Raw genomic sequence first — 20,464 nt, forward strand, 5'->3', positions numbered from 1 at the left:
GTAGAAGAGTGATTCGTCACCTTTTGTGACTGGTCTTTCAGGAAAGGTACAATGTCTTGTGAACGGTGTCTCTCTCCTAGTTAGAGGAAAACTTCAGAGGAAATAGTCTCCTTTAAAGAAAAAAACACCTGGCTTGAAAGAGAGCAAGCAGCGGAATTCTAAAGGACATTAATTAGTGAAAAAGATGTGTGAGCCACAGCCTAGTTTAATTATACAAGCTGTCTGGGATTTCCTCAGTAGTGCTATCCAAATCGTGAATGATTTCAACCAAATAAAAACTGTTTGGGGTCTACTTAGGATATATGCTGAGAGATTTATACACATTGACCTCTATATAATGCCTTGTTGGACTGAAATATGACAGCATATAGCTATTTTTTATCATTCAGATCTAATATAAATCCACTGGTAGACTTTGGTAGTGCTCTGTTTTAGAGCTGGGTACTGTAATCAATAAATGAGCAGCTTTTGTTATGATTACTCGTCTCACAGCTATTTTGTGAATTTCATGAAGATTCACATAGAATCATAATTTCAGGGATTTTGTGTCCATATTAGCTTTAGGCATTTTGATATTTCCATTTTAAAGAATATTTTTTCTTTTGAATAGAAATAATAGGTTAACTGTGAATAACAAAACCTTAAAATGTGTACTTGATTAAATGTCAGTAATCTCCAAACCTGAAAATCATTTATAGGCAAAATTACAAATGAAGCCAGAGTAAATAATGAAAATACTTAGGGCATCTCACATTTTTACTTGCAAAGTTAAGTATTTGGTGTCAATGCAAAGAGATTGAGCTGGCAACATTAACTGTTGTCACCATACTAAATATATTTTCCCTTAAAGGTTCAAGAATTTCCCCTCTAAAAATGGTTACAGCCTGTAAGTATCAGGAATGAGTGAGAAGTGGGAAATTTAGTGAAAGCCATGTGGCTCAGAAAGAGTAACATGGGTTTTCTCACCCTTTGGGCCTGATTCAAAGCCAACAAGCCCACTGAAATTAATGGAAAGAGTCCAGGTAAGTCTGTGTTGTGCACACACAACCAAAAAAACACCACCACAACACTAGCAGCAGCGAGTCTCAGAACCAGGGTCAACTGACTTGGAGACACACTATGGAGCTAAAAATAACAGTGTGGATGTTGCTGCACAGGTGGGAGCCTGGGCTCTAAAACCTGGTGAAGGGGAAGGGTCTCCGAGAGAGTGAGTGCTGTGCGGATATCGAAAGGTCTGAGATGGACATATAAGAAACTGGTGGTGTACAATTTAATATAGAAGGCCCCAATCCTACAAAAAACTATGCTTATGTTCATTAGGACTACTAGTGTAAAATTGGGGCACAGCAAGGGAGACCTAGGCCAGCCCACTTTGGCCAGCTCTGAGCAGAGACCCAGCAGCTGCCCTCTGCACTCCTAACCTTGCCTGAAACAGAAGTGCAGGACAGCTGCACAGGAGGTAACAGGCTGGAGAACAGCTGCCCGAGTCGTGCAGCTGTGGGCTGGGAGGGGAGGCCCCAGCACTTCCCCGAGCCCCCTGTCCTGGGCAGCCCAGATTCTGGCGTTTTCCATAGGAAGCAGAAGTGCTGGGGGCTCACTGGGTTGCATGGTACTTCCCACTGTACTTTTCGCACTGCACCTTCCTTGACATTCGGAACCCTGTCTTCGCACATTCCATCACTTTCTTCCCTGGATGCAGCCCTGCAAACCTGCCTGTGACAGGCTCTGCCCTCTGCAAGCCGTGTGCCTAGCTAAGCTGTGCCTACAGGTCACTCTGTGCCCTACTGTCTTAACCCTGGGACAAGTACCCAACTGCAGATGGCTCCTCTCCATGGGCCCCCTCCTTCCAAAAATTTTGGTTGAACCCTTGTGTAAGGTAAGCACATGCATAAGTGTTTACAAGATTAGGCCTAAAATTTAGAATCACTAGCATTGGATTTAAGGAATAACTTAAAGAAAAGTTTGGTGATATTACTGTGTGAAGAAATTCCTAGTGCAGTTTATTTGGAGGCTATCTTCACATTGTTAGCAAATCTATCTCTCACTCGCATGAAAGCAGGGTCCTCTCTGTAGAATTATGGATACGAATACTAGAATTCTGTGGAACCAAAGGGAACTTTTCATGCATTTTGCCAACAGATCTTTGGTTTTAAATAAAGGAGTACAATCCTTTACTTTTCTCCTAATATAATAAAAAGTATAAATTAAGTTTCCAGAAATATAAAACTTTCTTTTACATTGACAATACAGATGTGAAAGAAGCATTTGAAATAAATCAAGTTATATTCTTCTCAACGACAGGAGAGAAAAATCAGAATTTTTCATACTTTTCTGACAAGTACACCTTATCGCACTTTGTGAATGTCTTGTAATGCCAAAGTCAAAATATCCTTGCCCCTTTAAAAAAGGAATATAGCAAGATATGCCACACTACTCAAAGTGTGAGGCAGTGGGGGATCAGGCCCACAAGGTTCAGAGGAGTGGTGAGCTAGACCTTAGATCATCTGTCTTTTAAAGTCATAGATTGCTTTTTTTCTTTTCTTGCTGCCTTGTCTACATTGTAGAGGAGTTTTTGTCTTTCTACGAGTCAAAGTTGTACTGCACAACTGTGCAAGTGAGAGCAGCTGTTTACCCTCATGCACATACTAAATAATGCAATGTAATGCAAGATCGTTATAACATCCCTTGTAGGAAATGATTCTTTCCCAGCGGTTGGTACACATGACTATGGGGAACTTGCAGCCATTTAGTCAGGTACTCAACATCCTGCCCTCTTCCCACCCCAAACTAAGAGTTACAGAAGTTGACAAATTATCTTGTATGCCTTTTGTAATTAAAGGTTACATTAAGGGGATATGAGTAAGGATGACAGTTCCCCGCCCTCTACTAAAAACAAACTCCTTTTTCCTATACCTAACTTAGAGTGACACTTAGGCTGACCAGATAGCAAGCGTCAAAAATCGGGACAGGAAGTGGGGGGGTAATAGGTGCCTATGTGAGAAAAAGACCCAAAAATCGGGACTGTCCCTATAAAATCGGGACATCTAGTCATCCTAGTGGCACTTCCTTACAGCTTCCTTACAGCTCCCTCTCTTCCTTGGCTGGTTCATTGAGGGGTTTCCCTCTTGTTTCAATCTACTCTAGCTACTAGTTTTTATTACATAATGATTGCCTTCGCCCTTATATTTTTGTAACTAAAGAAGATGACACCAGAGCTGAGCAAAGAAAGGTAGTTTCACAGGAGAATTTAGATTTTTTTCAAAATTTGATTTCACTGTATTTCAGAACAAAAATTAAACATTTTGCAGTTCTCCATGAAGGGAAATGGAACCCTGGGTTTGGCATAGTTTGCATGATGGGCTGCCCCAAAGCCAAGGGCCTGAGAAGCCCTGGGAACCTGGGCTCTTGAGGACCCATGAGCCTGGGAAGTTGGGTACCAGAGCATTTTCCAGGGCTAGCAGGCTGCCGAGGTGTCGTGAACCTGGAAGTCTTGGGAACCCAGGCTGCTAAGGAGCCACAAACTTGGGTGCCGGGACTTCCATGGCTTTCAGCTCCCTGACAGCGGAGCAAAGCAGGTGATCTGGGAGGAAACCAGCCAAGATTCTAATGCAAAGTCATTGGAATCTAACAGCCTCCATTAAACATTTCTATTTAGATGAAATGGCAAATTCTGACAACAAATATTCTGTCTGAATTTTTCCCACCAACTCGAAATGACACCATCATTTAAGTGTAAGTAGTATCAAGGACAATAACGATGTTGAAACAAATGTGAAACACTTTTGAAATGTCTAAGTTTTAATATAAATTTGAAAACAAGACATAAAAACACACTTTAAAGTTAAGGTCCAGAAGTGGATCTTAATCTAAACTACCCCAGAACTTTGGGAAAATTCAGATTAGTCTTGATTGGTTTTCAGTCCATGATATGCACTAGACCTGAATCATGATGTTTATATCCGCATGCATATCTAGATCATAAATTTCTTTAGAAGTGTTCAGGTGTGCGGTTCTGGTTTGAGTCCATCTCTGCTATATCCTTGTCGTCCTTGCCTTCTCCTTTTCCCATCCATCAGGGTTAGTGGCTCTTGTTTTTCAGCTCCAAACATTTTTGTTAAGTGCATCTTCAAGCTGACACCATACTTCTTCGTATCGTCTCAAACCATCCTTTCCTAGGTCTTCCTCGTGGTCTTTGCCCTGTGACTGCTAGTCCTTGTGCTCCCTGGCCTGCATATTCCATGTCTCATCGTCTCATGACCTGAGTGGATACTCTCTCTGCTTTTCTGTGATCGGTGCTACCTGTATCAGGGCTCATACCATTTCATTGCGTAGCCTATCAGCTCTCATCTTACTTAGCATCTACCTAAGCTTTTTCATTTCAGCAGTATGAAGTAGTTCTTCTCTCTTTGTTCTGACCCATAGATCTTTGGCCTAATCATGATTTTATACACTTTGTTCTTTAGGATACTTGGCATATTCTTATCATCAAGAATTCCCATCATCTCCCTCCATTTACACCAACTGCTCTTCATGTGGCTCCTAACATTCACATCCATCAGGCTTCTAGTCCCCTAGACTTTGCCTTCACAAGTGGAGAGCCACCTGATTAGGAGGGAGAATCAGGTATTTCCACACTCAAGAGTTCCCTGACTTCACTGTTATTCCCAGCAGGCCTGCTTTGCTTCTCCCCTCAGAGACCGTAAACAGTGTCGTTGCCCCAGTTATCAGTTACCACAGTGTTCTTCCTAAACAAGCATATTTTATTCTTAAGGTAAAAGCACTACAGAGAAAACATATTTAAAAACAATAAAAGAACCTAGACACATGCTAATAAGCTTGCCAGAGATCACCCTCAACTCTATAAGGGCTCTGGCTGGAGTCAGTTGTTCCAAGCCTTCCCTAAGGATTGGGACTTTCCATGGGTCCTATCCATTTTCTTGATCAAAACAAAGGCCCTGAGTCAGTTTAAACTGAGCCTATGTATTCAAAAACTCTTTCTTTGTCTGTTGGTTCTGAGAGAATCCAGTCTGAATCTTTGAAGAGACCATGAATAGGTAATGAGCCAGACAATGGCAAATATTTTGTAAGCATTTAGACAATGGGTCCTCTCCCCAGTATGAAGCTTCAAAAGGCTGATAAGTATTAGCAAATCCCCTCCTCTAAGAGAAGTTACCTACAATTTCACAGTAACTTACAAACAATTACATTTTTAATACAATGACCCAAAAGGAATTAAACTTAATTCAATACATTTGTCCAGGAAATTGCCATCTGTCAAATGAACTATTTAAAGTGTTGCATAGTCTTTAACTCTTTACCATCCAATTTTACGGCTTCTCGTAGTCCCTCCCAATGAAGCATTGCATGTATTCTGTCTTTTTGGCTAATTTGTAAGCCACTTTCTTCTAATGCAGCTCTCTATAGTTCTAGGTCCCTTTCCAGTTTATATTTATCTTCCTGCATGTCATCAGCAAAAAGCATGCTCCATGGAGCCTCTCTCCTAATATCCTGTGTCCTGGTGCTCATTTACAATCACATATATGGGCTTCAGGCTGATCCTTCATGTAAACCTATCCTTTCTGTGAATGACTCACTGTAGTTGCAGCTGCTTCTCGCTACTGTTGTACTACCTTTGTACATGTTCATGATATGTGTCTCTGGCAGATTGCATGACCTCATGCTTTACTATAACAGTTCTCTAGGAATCCTGTCTAAGTTTTCTCTAAATCCACCAAAACTAAGTGCAATTCACTGTGTTTCTCCTGGTACTTCTCCAGCAATATTTGGGGAGCAGACACTGTAGCCATTGCTGACCAAATGGGCTGTCACTTACTTGATGCTTCAATTCCATCCAAAGTATTTTCTTGATAATTCTTTCCAGCCAGTTCATCATGTGACTCATTAGCTTGATGGTTCAGTAATTACTACATTCTTGTACATCTCCTTTAAACTTGAAGATGGGGACCAATGTGCTCTTCCTCCACTCATCCAGCATTTTTCCAGTACTGTCAGGATTCTGAGCAAAGGTAGGCAGGACTATTATCAGGAGCTTGGGAGCTAGGAACTGAAGCCAAGGGTCAGAGAAAGTATCTGAGTCAAGATGAGTGTCAGAACCAGAGACAGAGTTAGGAAGCAGGCTAAGAGTCAATATCAGATACTGGGAATTCAGAACAGAGAAGCAAGGCAGTTGTGGCAGCTAGCTAGAGATCCGTGTTGCTCCCTGGACAATTTCTGGTATGCTGCAAGGTCTTATAGAAGATCAATGATTCAATCGGGGATCACTAAGGCAACTGTCAATCAGATTGCACAAGAGGTTAGCTTTCTGTGGTGTGTAACCTCTGTGGATTGCGGGTCATGGAGTGGCCAGGTTACAGCTGCCAATATGTGGAAATGTTGGTTGCCTGGTATCTGTGAGAGCCCAGGTTCAAGTCCTGCTGATCCTTACAAATATGGAGAGTTTGTCATTACCACCATTCCCTCATGACCTAATACTTTATAAGCTTCAACTGGTACACTGTCCAATCCCACTGCTTTCCCCCATCATGTGAGGTTGTTGCTTGCACATATTTCCTTCAACAGTTTCTTCACTTCCTCTTCATTGATCTGTTTCTCATAAAACCTTTACTACCTCCTAATGGTTTCGCAGTCTTCCACCAGTACTCTTCCATTTTCATCTTTAGAGGTCCCAAGTCCTCTATGCTTCTGTGCCTAGTTTATATATTATTCCCCTCCCCTTCATTGGTAGTCCTGCATGTAAGGTTTTAAATGCCTGATCTTTAGCTTTCACCACAGCATTTTGCTGTTTTCCTTACCAGCTTGTATTCCTCATAAACTTTCCACCAATCTTACTTTTTGCCATCATTTAAACCTTTCCTCCTTTTTCATTGCCTCCTGCACCACATCTCCTTCTCATTAAATTTCTCTCCTTTCATTTGGCCACAGGCAGCTCGTGCACTTTCTGTAATACATTTTGGATATCTTCCTCCAAAACTCATTGGTATCTTAGTATTGGCTTGGTCATTGTGCAGCTTCCATAGGCCCTCATCCTTAAATCTCAGACTAACTTCTCTACCCATGCCTCTCTGCCATTTTATCCTTTGTTCGACAACTTTTCTTTTGTCCTCCACTAGACTTTTCATCCTTACATCCATTACAAGCTATCTATGTTGGTCTGCAATCTGCTCTCCTGAGGTTACTTTACAGACTCTCCTGTTTGTTTAAATCTCTTCCTATTGTTAGGAAATAATTGATCTGAGACTTGTTGCTACCGCTCTTTATATAATTAAATATACTCCTCCCTCTATACAAAGTATATCTTGGCAACAATGAGACCATGGGCTCTGGTTACACTAAGATATCCTCATCAGTTTCATTTCTGGTTCCAAAGCTTTGTCCTCTATCACAATCATCATAGTCCTCATCATAGACATGTATTTTCCCACATGTCTATGAGATCTGCTCCAATAATCAAGTGCTCAGCTTGCAGCACTTCACTAATCACTTGCCCAACGCTATCTGGAATTCTTCATTCTCCTCTATTTTACACCCAGTAGGTGTTTACCTACATACAACATTAAATATTTGTTCTCTGTTCAGTGCTATTCTTTCATCAGCCAGTCTCACTTCATTTGGAAGCCACTACCTTGTTCTTTAATATTCTGCTATGATTATTCCTGTTCCATTTCGTCTTGTCTACTGTACCAATTTTGAACCTTTTCTATGATGTCAAATAATAGAGACTGGTAACTATTTCGTTTTGTTACAGGGAAAGGTGAGCATGGAAAGCCATATCCTCTAACGGAGGATGACCGAGATGATTCTGCTTATAGGGAGAATGGCTTCAACATACTTGTTAGTAACAACATAGCCCTGGAACGATCACTGCCAGACATTCGACATCCAAAGTAAGTACACTATATTTGATCAAAGATTTCACTCTATGTATTCACTTGTGCCTTTCTGATGAAGTACCTCCCAGCCTAACAGGAAATGTGACTATGTAGCTATGGTGCTGTGTGATTTAGGTATTTTGTCTAGGTTGGCCAAAAGTAGATATAAAACTATTTGCTGGAGTTAAATGGGCAAGCAGTGCAGTAGTTTGGCAGCCTTATGTTGAGGGGTTGAGAGGTTTTTGGTTTGTAGTTTTTATGAGGTTTTTGTTTGAATCTGATTTGATCTCACAATAAATACTGTAAGCTGGATCTGGGTGAATCCTGCAAACAATTTTAGTGAACATTAACTTGTATTTTTAAACAAGCTTTCACTGTGATTGTGCCCATATCCCATTTCCCTGAATATTCTACTTGTGTTCCATGGCAGAAATGTTCTGTCCATGACAGAAACTATAAATTTTAAGTGAATAGTGAATATTCTGAATATTCAGCAACTTATGAGTTTGTTTGATTATGTTCACTAGGAACCTGATTCTAATAGTTCTAGTCTGTAAGTTTTTAAGCAAATAATGCAGAATATTCAGAGAGTAAAATTTGACCTCATAAACACACATAATTGTGCTAGAAACCTGATTATAATTGTTCCAGTCATCTAGCCAGGGAACAGAAATATACTCATATAACCAATCCAAATTAATCAAGACAATTCAAATTTCAAATGCTGACTCTTCACAACAAATGGTTTACAATCTACATTACAAGGAATATTTGAAGAAAATAGTGAATCATTTAGAAAAATTAAGAAACTTGAAATCAAAATCCTCTGATAATTTCTGATCAGAAAGAGGCAAGAATTGTAAAATATTTTTTTTCAATTTATCTAAAAAGCTTCCTTTAAGATAAATTTGCATATCTTTGAAATAATAATGCATCTGTACATTTTTTAAATGATTCTCCAGGATTTCATTTTTGCTCAGAATGCTCTTCTATTTACAGAATGATTTCACCCTGAGTTATCAGGCAGTATTTTATTAGACAGAGATAAATGTCATAGTCTCATAGAGCCTCCTGCTGCTATTGTTAAATGAGTTTGAAGAATCCCAGCCAATCTTTAGTGGGGAAGGGTGATAAGTCCCATCAACAGAAGTAATGATAGACTGCGGTAGGGAAAAGTTGATGCAACCAGCAACAGTTTAGGATACTATGTAAGGGGAAAAGTTCAGAACAAGAATGGATGACTAACTAAATAACTTTTAACCTGTAGTGGTCCCTCACTCTCAATGGGGAGGGAGGTCACTCCATCTCCCTCCATCAGGCAACAGTATTCTGACTTGGACCCCACTGGTCAGGGCCGAGCAAAAAGCAAACTATAGCTTGCAGTCTCCTGGCTGGGGCAAACAGTTAAATCTGGGGCTCTGGCCTGATCCTCGGGCAGAGCAACAAGCAGTCTTAGCGCTGAGCCTCCTGACTAGGGCTGACAGCAATCAACAGTCTGGGCTCTGGCCCTCTGGGTTTAGCCTTAGCCAGGAGACTCTAGGCTTATATTTACAGTACAGACCTTACAGCAGCACAGCTATTCCAGCTGGAGAGAGCTCTCCTGCTGACCAGCGCTTTTGTCAATCATCTTATGTCAGTCAGGGGTGTATGTGTTTTTTTCATACCCCTGACCGACAAAAGGCAGACAGCAATCTACAATCTGGGGCCCTGGCCCTCTGGATGGGGCAGAGAAATTAACAGTCTTTAGACTCGAGCCTCCTGGCTAAGGAAGACAGCAGTCAACAGTCTGGAGCCCACAACCAACAATCAGGGTACAGGCTTTCGGACCAAGGGTGAGTGTGCTATCAGTCCTCAAGTGTGGAGTAGCAGCAAAGGGGATAGGGAGACCTGGGCCCAGCTTACTCCACCAGATCTCAGCCCAGAGCCTTATTACTGGTGGGTGGTCCTGCCACTGTGTCGGCGGGGAAACTGAAATCTGCTGCCTGGTTTCTCAGCAGCACAACCTGACCGAAGCCTTGTTACCCTGGTCTACTTCCTACCTCACTTAGGCCTGGTCTACACTACGACTTTAATTCGGATTTAGCTGCTTTAATTCGAATTAACGCTTGACCCGTCCACACAACGAAGCCATTTAATTCGAATTAAAGAGCCCTTTAATTCGATTTCTGTACTCCTCCTCGACGAGAGGAGTAGCATCAAAATCGGTATTGTTAATCCGAATTAAGGTTAGTGTGGCCGCAATTCGATGTTATTGGCAATTCAATGTTATTGGCTACCCACAATGCAACGCTCTGGAAATCGATGCTACTACGGTAGCTTGGACGCACACCACCGAATTAATGGTGCCTAGTGTGGCCGAATACATTCGAATTTATAAAATCGGTTTCCTAAATTCGAATTATATAAATTCGGATTAATCCTGTAGTGTAGACATACCCTTAGTCGGTGTTGCTCCATCGAGCTGGGGCTCTGTCTCATCGCCTCACCATTAGGCAGTTGCAACTTCAGCCACTCTTTGGGGTCCTCTGTCTCTTCACTCAGTAGGGCTCTGGTCTGCTTGGCTGCTGGTCAAGGGTCTCTCAGAAGGCTCAGCTCTCTAGAAGAGATGTCCATCTCCTTCTGTGGTGCAGCCACCACTGAGCTGCAGGACACTCTCTTTATACTTGCTGCCCTGCCCTGGTACTTCTGGTGAGGGTTTGGCTCCACCCATCAGCGGGAGGGTAGTCATCCGTCGCTCTCAAGTTCAGAGGGAGGCCACTCCGCCTCACTACAACCCCTAAAAGGCCCTATTCCCACTTTTTTGCAGTCATTTACCTCTGGCAGATTATCGGCTCACTTTTGGCTGGGTGGAAAGAAAATATCAGAAAAGTTAATAAATGTTTCCTTTTCATTAGAAAGTTTACCACTTACAACTCACTATTAGGACACTATTTTTCACATTTTACACAGAACTATCTCTAATAAAATAAATCTTTAAAACTGACCACTCCTATACATTCATGCATCACCACTGCCAGTATATCCTATATTATTTGTGTCTGATTGGCTTTGCAGGTGTCTGAAAGATCATAAGCAACTTGTACCAGGGAACCTATCTTATTTAATTTAACCAAACACATCAGTGGTGATGATAAATAATAATTAGATCTAGCAGAAACTTTCAAATGGTGATTTGTTTGACCAAAAGGGCACATTTTTCAACCAGCTGTCATAATATTGACAAGTATTGTGAATGTGGGGGCAAACCCAAAAACCTACTTAAAAACTAAAATGTAAGTGATATTTTTCCCATGTTGTCTTCCACTCACAATTGCTAAAAATTTCCCCTTCATCCCTGTTCGATGGCAGCCTCAAACTCCCCCTCTGTTTTTCCTTTCTCCATCAGTTACCTGTTCAATATGGAATCATTTCTGGTTTTCATGCCAGGAAGTCTTTACCTCAATCTACTACTTTCCTTTCCCCCTACTCTTCTTTAGTAACTCTTACACCCACTGCAGGACAGACCAGCTCTGTCCTTACTTCACCACCTCATGATGCATCAAACCCAAGGAAAATGGTCAGTCTTGAAGGTGTATAAACTCCTCAGGACTGGTGTGCGTCATATGAGGTAATCATCTGTTTTGAAATTTTCAGAGAACTGAATTGAATTAATAATGCTGGATGGAAAATGGTGGGGGTGGGAGGTGAGGGGAAATCACAAACTGAGAATTTCTTTATAACAACCTTGAAATTCAAAAACAAAGACACAAACTATATAAATGCCAACACAATCAGGTAAATAAAGAATTTCAAAATGTATGGAGGAGGAATTAACCTAAAGAGAATCCCCAAAAGAATGTATTTTATTGTTGTTTTTCTATCTAAATACCATATTGTATGTATTTATTTTAAAAAGCAAACCGTGTCCTTGTAGGACTGTATATTAATTTCCATATCCCAATGTTGATTTGCATAGGATTAATGCAAAGAACTAACCCTTTTTTCCTAAACTGTATGTTTTAAATATTTTGTTTATGCCTTGTGGCTGGCCAAATTATCCCCAGATTGCCTGAAATTATCTTCAGCAATTCCCACTGGCCAAGAATGTTTCCAGTAAGATGGAATTTTAATACATAATTGCACAGCATCAAAGTCCCATTAAATTGCATTGTTGGCATGATAAATATTCTCATAAAGGAACCTCCTTTCCCCAACAGAATATCTTAATTTGTGTTGGTGTTCAAAAGAGTGTGAATGGAAACAATGCAGAAAATCATTAGAGACAAAAGGAAGTTAGTGTCCATTTCCCCTGTTTTTCCAGTATATCTGCTAGTAATTTTGTTTTTCACCCACTACTAGTCACATGGGGCATGACATTTCTCAGAATCTCCCCAGAAGCAAGGCATTTTCAGCAGTGACTTATTAGGAACCAGTCAGCACTATAGTGACTGATTTTTCTTTTTCTTAATAAGTGACTTTCACCCCAACTGCCTCATTTGGAAAACCACAATCCTCAGGCACCCAAATTATTCTCCTGTTCTGATTCAACCATATTATTGTACTATTCAGTGTAGCCCTGTACGATTGATTAGGCTTGGTAATGTCTGTATGAATTGATTTGCAAAAGCAAACAAGGCTTAACCCTGACAGCCTTACTCACGTTATATAGTACCTTGTTACACAAGTCGTCCATTAGAAAACTGACTGCCCCAAATAGCTTAGTCTAAAGGAGAGAAATGATTTCCTGTGAAACTACTTGTGCAGTAAGATACATGTGAATTGGGGCGGCAGAATCAGACACTCAAGCTCTAATGTCCACTGCTCAGGTGTTGTATCAACCAGGCAAGGTACTAACAAGCTTCAACAGGACTTTATTTTTACAGTGGAAACCTCTTTACCAAGTTGCAGCTGCACCCTCTGTAACTGTCACTCAGCCTCCTCAACTCCTCCCCCCTCCTTCCTGTTTCCTGTCCTTTCAGACTCCCAACAGCCAGTGCTCCCAGTTCTAATAATACAAGCAGCATCTAAACACCACATCAGGCCTTGAAGGCATGATCCAAAGCTCACTGTAGTAAATGGGAAGACTTCCATTGACTTCAATGGTTCTTGAATCAGTCCCTGTATGAATTGTCTTCGCTTGTGCTTTTAGATAATAAACAGGGAAGGAACTTGATAACTGGTACCAACGTGGTGTTGTACAGCACGGTATATGTTTATAGCACTATACTTGTGATGATACATGATTACTAAAATAGAAGTCTAACATGGAATAAGCTGGTCTTTTAGAAATTTGAAAACTGTATTCCATCCTCATTGCCGGCTATTTTATTATATTTGAGGAATGTAAGGAATATGCTTGTTTACGAATAGATTTATTTTTGTAAACTAAAACTCTATGCCAAGTAAACATAGTGCTTATACCCATTAATAAATTACATGCTACAATTTGAGAGCGATTATCCTAAATATATATACCATGTTGGCTTGTTTTGTCAGATCTCGCAAATTAAGCAGACTTGGGTGTGGTCAGCGGGGGGCGGGGCAGGGGGGGCTGGGAGATTAATGGAAGGCTTGTCTACACAGGGAAGTTTACTGACAGAACTATAGTAGTATAATTATGCCTCTATAGTTAGAACTGTGCAGCTCCCTGTGTGTACAACCTTTTCTGGATTAGTTTGTACTGCTTTCAAAGTGATATTCTGGTCTCTCTCTGGTTTAGCATAAATGTCTCCACACAGGGAGCTTCAAAATTATAACCATAGACATATCATTATAGAATATGGTTATGCTAGTAAATGTTGTTTTGTAAACAAGCCCTAACTCTGTGTGTGGCAATAAGTGGTGATTAAATAGGTAGAACTCTTCCTTGAGAGTGGCTGCTGTGCCAGTGACCCACTTTGTGCATGGGAGCACTGGGTTAACTTCAGAGCTATAAAAGCAAGGTCCTTATGGAAATTCCTGAAGACTTCATTAGATGATGGCATCTGGTCTCTAGTGTTTTTATCAGGAATACCAACAGTAGATCCACAGACTCATTGCTCTGCTCCAAAGCCTATCTGACAACTAGAAACTATTCAGCAAAATACTACAAAAATATCTAATATTCACACTGTAAAGGCATTTTAATACCTGAAACATCAGACAGCTGTTTCTAGTGTCTGGCTCTTCTTTTCTCTACATGGGCTAGAACTTCATTTCCAAATCAATTTTGTTCTCACCTCAGTCTGAAAAGACTCATTATCATTGTATTTGCAGGTGGTGAGGGAGGGGTTAGTTTGAAACAGCCATTTTGGAATTGTCTTCACTTTTGTGCTTTTGGCAGGGATACTTCAAGAAATACACTTAAAAATTAATCCTTTATTATTGCATTAATGGATAGTGAGCACTACAATTAAAGTTGAGAAGTGTTTTTCAGCTTCTCACATTATCCCCAAAATGTTCCTTTCAAGCTGGTAATTTCCATCTTTGGTCTCAGTCCAAAGATGAATTTTTCCTGCCTTAACTATTAAGGTAAATTGTTCCACTATTTGTGAGGTATGTAAAGATGTCAAAACCCAAGCCCATTTTCTATTCTAAATTCTTTCCTTTCTCTGTCTCCTATAACTCAGATAAAGCTATAGCAATTCAGCTCAAACTTGGCAAAGTAATATTCTTTCTTGAAGAAAAATCAAGCTAAGCTTGAAGCACAATGGCTTAGTGTTTGTTATAAAAGCTTGAAAATCTGAACTCTTCTGAAAAAATATAGATCTGTATTCCTTTGAGTGACTGTGCACATATACACCTGAAGTGGAATGTATGTGCACCCAATGCACTCAAGTCAGAGGCCTTTGCCACTAGGCTGCCCACTCCTACCTCCAGTCTCGTCATGATCTGAGCCGAGGACATAAAAAGAAGAGTGTCTGCCACCTCTCCCTCTCAGTTCCTTCTTGCTTCCAATGGTCAGAGTTGGAGCTTTTCCTTCAGTTAACCAACTTTAAACCTTTAGTATATGTAGTTCTCATAATTAGTTAGCATTAGTAGAGTTAGTGATATTTTTAGGTAGTCAGTCTGGATTTTGTCATGAAAAAATACCCTTAAGCAGTGTGCCACTTGCAGGACTGTTATCCCTGTCATGCAGTGTTATGAGAGTTCAGGTTCAGTTACTTGACCACCATAATCCTTGCATTCCTTTCAGAGTCACTGCTTTCCAAAATACAGTTTGTCATCCTGTGACCCTCATTCTTTGTTCCTAGATTTATTACTTTACATTTGGCACTGACAAATATACACATGAATCTTAACAGAATAATGCAGATGTTTCAAGCTTCAAACTACAGATGAAGGCATGTTTTAGAATTAATGGTAATTTTTAACCTATTCTGCCTAAGTGAAAGTTTCTTTTTCAGCAGAAACTAACAAATAATGTTCTTCTACAGAGAATACCTAAAACTGAAAATGAGAAGTGGTGGCCATTTTGAAAGAGGGCATAAGCCGGTGTCCTCAGTCCCCCTGAGAAAATAGGTATTTTACAAATAAGGCAATTCATTGAGTTCTTCTGAAGATGTAGATTTTATACACTGGCCTTTGTTGGACAGTTAAACTTTCCATTATGAAAATAACCGCAAAAAGGACCATTAATCATAAACACGAATTTTCAAAAGCTATGTGTTGCATTAGATCTACTCAACATGGAGAATATGATGTACAGAGAAATGTGGAATGTAGGATGGAAAGGCAAACTAGGATGTGTGAATCTAGGAAAATGTATGTAGGTGCAAGAAGCAGGAACAACTTGGAGCACAGGAAAGAGAAGGACCTGAGAGAGTACATGCCATCAATTTTCCTCTACGCTGGCAAAACAGAGGCAGTAAGCAGAGTTTAGCTAGCTAGTATCTTATGCATGTTTTGCTTTGCTCCAGAGTGGCAAAAAGCAGCCACAGCATACTGATGAATCTGGTCATAAATTTCAATTTTTAAAAATGATTTGAGGTTGATACTTCAAATCACTAGAAATGCTGCTAAATAATTGTTTCCTTCAGAGTAAATTCCCACAGAAATCTGTGATTGATTGGTTCCAAGGCCAGAATGGACCATTGTGATCATCTAGTCTGACCTCCTGAATAACACAAGTCCTAGAACTTCACCCAAAATAATTTCTAGAACATACCTTTTAGAAAAACATCCAATCTTGATTTAAAATTCAGTGATGAAGAATTTACCAAGACCTTTGGTAAGTTGTTCCAATGGTTAATTACTCTAAATTAAAATGTACGCCTGATTCCAAGTCTGAATTTGTCTAGCTGCAGCTTCCAGCCATTGGACTGTGTTATACCTCTCTCTGCTAGATTGAAAAGTCCGTTATTCAATCTTTGTTCCCCATGTAGATACTTGTAGATTGCAATCAAGTTACCCCTTAATCTTCTCTTTAAGATAAATAGATTGAGCTCCTTGAGTCTCACTTGATCTACGGACAAGCTAGGTTTGCATACCTCATGGCAGATTAGTGCTAGAACTCCAAGATACTTAAGAGGAAATAAATTTGCCTAATATACATGTGCTAAACTTAACTATATTTAATGAGACTCTTGGATGTAATGAATTCTTAAAGTAGATTTTTTTCAATTACATTTTGATGTGAAGATAAAAGCAACTTAAATAGCATAAGAATTTATTCTAATTCTTATTTATTTTGGCATTCTGTGTATGTTCACATTTTATTAATTGGATAAGAAAACTGCATCTACTTCCCCTTCAAAAAGAGAAAAATCAATTATAATTTCCATTTTTAGTATAACAGCTAAAAAGCTGGGAACGGGAAATCAATAATGGGCCAAAACCAGACCCTCCCCCCCCCTCCCCCCCCCCCCCCCGTTTTTATTCTGTTCTTTTCTCAGGCAAAACTCCTATTAGGGTCAATCAGGGAGTTGAAGCTAAGATTTAAAAAGAGTTTGTGCAGTTACATTAGGGTGACCAGACAACCTGATATTAGTGGCTTTGTCTTATGTATGCAACTATTACCGCTCCCCTCCCCCGAAAAAAAGTGTCCCAATTTTTCACATTTGCTATCTGATCCCTCCCCCACAAGTGACATTAGTCAGCACAGGCAGGTTAGGTAGCCTGGGAATTAGAGCCATGGACAGCAACGTGATTTTGTTTGGTTCTAGTAACTTAAGTAAAGCAATCCCTTTGAAATTCACTGCAACGGAGACCTATTTCTCCTCTGCCATGAGACACTGAGGTGTTTAGTCACTAGCTTCAGTGGAACCAGATTCATGACCTGAATATTTTAGGTGTCTCTTTTAAATAAAAGGTGGTAGGGTAGAGGAAAGGATATTGTCGGGAAGCTAGTCAGGTTTTTTTTTTTTTAAAGTTGCCATATCTAATAAAAATATATATAATCTTTTAGCCCCCAGTAGAGGTTTTGCTTGAGTAAGGACTGAACAATATTGTGTAACATTCCCAAAATAATGGGGAACAATTTTTCAATATATGAGGTTTGTGTTGTTCATGGTGGAGAAAGAGACGAGATCTGTTGCAGTGAATGCAGCTCTTTATTGAGATATTGGCCATGAAGAAATGCCTATAATGATCCCAGATTAGCTACACACCTTAGGCAAAATTTAAGCAGTCATGAAAGGGATTGCTGACTGCACTACACAATACAACAAGCACTAGGAAGAAGTTCATGATTACTACTTCACTGAGCAATTGACTGACAAAGTTGACATTGTGACATGCCTCCTGGAAGTATAGTTTCATGGATGGTATTTCTTGGAATCACAAAGTTTGTTAAGGATATGCATGAGCAGCAGTTTCTAGGTAAGCAGAGGGAAAAAAACTACTATACTTCCCCCCTCCCCACAAGTGCAATTCAGTCTGATATGAATCCATCCGATTATGTCCACCACAACAGGGTAGAGATTAGGTTATTCTAGACCATGTTAGGTATGGAGAGGGTAGAGGGGGTATATATGTTTTGGGGTTTTTTGCAGGTGACTCAAGGTAAGAGCTGGTTGAAATACTTGTGAATAACTTATCTTACAAACTCAGCCCTTTTTTCTGTTTTCAAATTATCTGCAAATAGGGCATTTTTTTTCAAATTTGACATTATTATTCAAATAATAAACTATGAGCAAACTGTAGCCTATGGTTCATTCAAAAACAGGTCACTCTGAATAGTTGATGTTCCTTATCTATTTTCTGGTCACCTAAAGCACAAGGAGTAAAATCTTGGTCCTACTGAAGTCAATGGCAAATTTCCATAGTATTGTTTCTGGTTAGATAACCTAATATTTATTAACAGGAGGGGTTTTTTACTGCTTGCAAATAGGCTGTAATTATTTCAATCTACTGGAAAACTAATAAACACATCTTTACAAAATGGTCACCAGAATACTCAGACACAAATATTTATTTCTATCAGTATTTGTGATGCCTTTGCTTTCTGTGAAAATTCTGGTGGAGGGGATGAGGCAGAAGTCTCCTTCATTTGAAAGTTTATAAATACATATTTTAAAGCAATAAATTGTAAATTGCTAGGTTTTAGTTGCAAGAGTAGACAACTAATTTTACTGTGTTCACCCAGTTTTACTCCAGATACACCTCACCACAGAATTGGTATAGGGACAAATGGGGATTTATTTTGTAACAGTTCATGTGTAATTTGAAATAATAATTACATCTTTAACTACTTATATGGTCCCCATTTCTGTAGTACCAGAGTGCCTTCCAAGTATTTAAAAATAGGAATAATAGCTATCTGTCTCTTGCTTTCTGTTTTCCCTGCCTGTAAGAGAAATAGGATGATTGGTTTATAGGTTGTTTGCTTGCTTGCTCGTGTTTGTGAGAGTGGGTGAGTGTGTTGGTATGAAGACTGTTGAGAAAATGAGTCTTACATTTATTTCTGAAAGTGGTCCATTCCGTGGTGGTCATTAACTCTTGTATGAGTGAGTTCCGTAGTCTAGGTCCAGCTCCTGTGAAACTTTTGTGTCTCGTACTCACAAGTCTTCTCCTATTGGCTCACAGTATCAAAGTTTCAGTGGAAATAGCCACCATAGAATGTCATGGTTGCAGAGGAAGAGGCATTCTCTCAGGTAATTAGGGACAGCCTCTCAGGTTTTGAATATTGGGACACAGACTTGAACAGGATGCTATAATCAGTGGGGAGCTAATGCAGAGAATTAAACATGTGGATGATGTTTTTGCAGTGACTTTGTTGTTAGACAGCAAGAACATGCTGCATTTTGTATTACTGGGAACTTTTTTAGGGCTTTTCTAGATTTCATAGGTTGCAATAATCAAATCTGAAAGTCATTTGTGCATTGATCTCTATGATTAGGTTTGTAACTGACAGGCTGGGTCACACATTTTTGGATAATCACAGCTGAAAATAGAATTTTGTTGCTGCCATAGCTATGTTAGTTTTCAAGTACCACTGAAGCCTGACTGACAATTGGACGGAAAATGCCAACTGATTTTGAGGTATGTTAGAAGCACTTTCTTCTTATTGACATTACCTTAGTCTTGCCTAGATTCAGCCAGTCACTCTTCATCCAGGTCTTGCTTTGGAGTAGGCATTGAGAAAGCTGGGTACATTTGATGTAAAGGGAATGTAGGTCCAGATGTCATCCTTGCACTGCTGGCACTTGCACCCAAACTTTCTTACTGGCTTTTCCAACTACTTTATGAAGTTGCTGAATAATATGATGGAGAACATGGACTTTGTGGAACTCTAAGTGAACGATTTGGAAATGGAGATGTTATCTATAATGTTTCTGAGTTTCAGCTGATATTAAGGAGCGGAGAGACAAGGTGGATGTGGTGATGTCTTACTGGACATTTCAATCATTTCAGGCCACTTCCATTCAATCTGCAACTTCTTGGAAAGGACCAGAGATAGTTTGTAAACAGTAATAGTCTTGTTGCCTTGCCAAACAAAGGCGTGGGGAGGAGGAGAGAGAGAAAGGAGGAGAGAGAGAAACCTTTAGTTTTATCCATACCAACTAAGTATTTAATCTAATAAACAACCTGAAATAATGCATTGTTGTTGTAACTGCGTTTGGTCACATGATATTAGAGCTCCTCCATGTTCTAGTTGCTTTAACTCTGATTCTATGGCAACAACATCTGAAATGTGGCCAAAGACCCAGTTGTATAACCCCTTGTTCATTATAACTTAGAGATGCTGGGGAACAGGCCACAGACATTTGTAATGAGTTACTCAGGTCAAAGCCCAAGTCTGTTGTTACTCTAATAATTCTATGAAAGTTTTTTAAACAAAAAAGGGCTGCCCCTCACTGGTATATAAGGAGTTAAAGCAACCCTGGGGAGGCTGCGTGGGAGTCAGCCAATAAGGAAAAGGCTTGTAGTGCCAGCCAATTAGGGGAAGGTTTATTGGAGGAGCCAATCAGGGCCAGGCTGGCCCATATAAGAAGGGGCTGCTGAGCAAAGCAGAGGCAGTCTCTCCCTGGAGTTTGAAGAGGGAGGACTGGCTGCCCTGGAGGAGGGAGAAGAGATAGCACCATGGTCTGAGTACTGCTGGGCGGGGCCAGAAGTGTATAAGTCAGCTCCCAGCTGACCGCTACCAGACTGAGGCCCTGATACAAGGCCAGAGAAGG

General features: G+C 40.1%; 1 protein-coding gene across 1 annotated transcript in view; it reads left to right on the forward strand.

Annotated features, from left to right (window-relative positions):
- Positions 1-20,464, forward strand: part of GALNTL6 (polypeptide N-acetylgalactosaminyltransferase like 6) — a 976,122-nt gene that overhangs the window by 424,420 nt on the left and 531,238 nt on the right. Inside the window, exon 3 of the mRNA XM_065405341.1 lies at positions 7,766-7,904. Coding sequence (XP_065261413.1) covers positions 7,766-7,904 — 139 coding nt within the window. The remainder of the gene's footprint in view (positions 1-7,765; positions 7,905-20,464) is intronic.

Source organism: Emys orbicularis, chromosome 5, assembly GCF_028017835.1.
Source record: "Emys orbicularis isolate rEmyOrb1 chromosome 5, rEmyOrb1.hap1, whole genome shotgun sequence".
Classification (NCBI taxonomy): Eukaryota; Metazoa; Chordata; order Testudines; family Emydidae; genus Emys; species Emys orbicularis.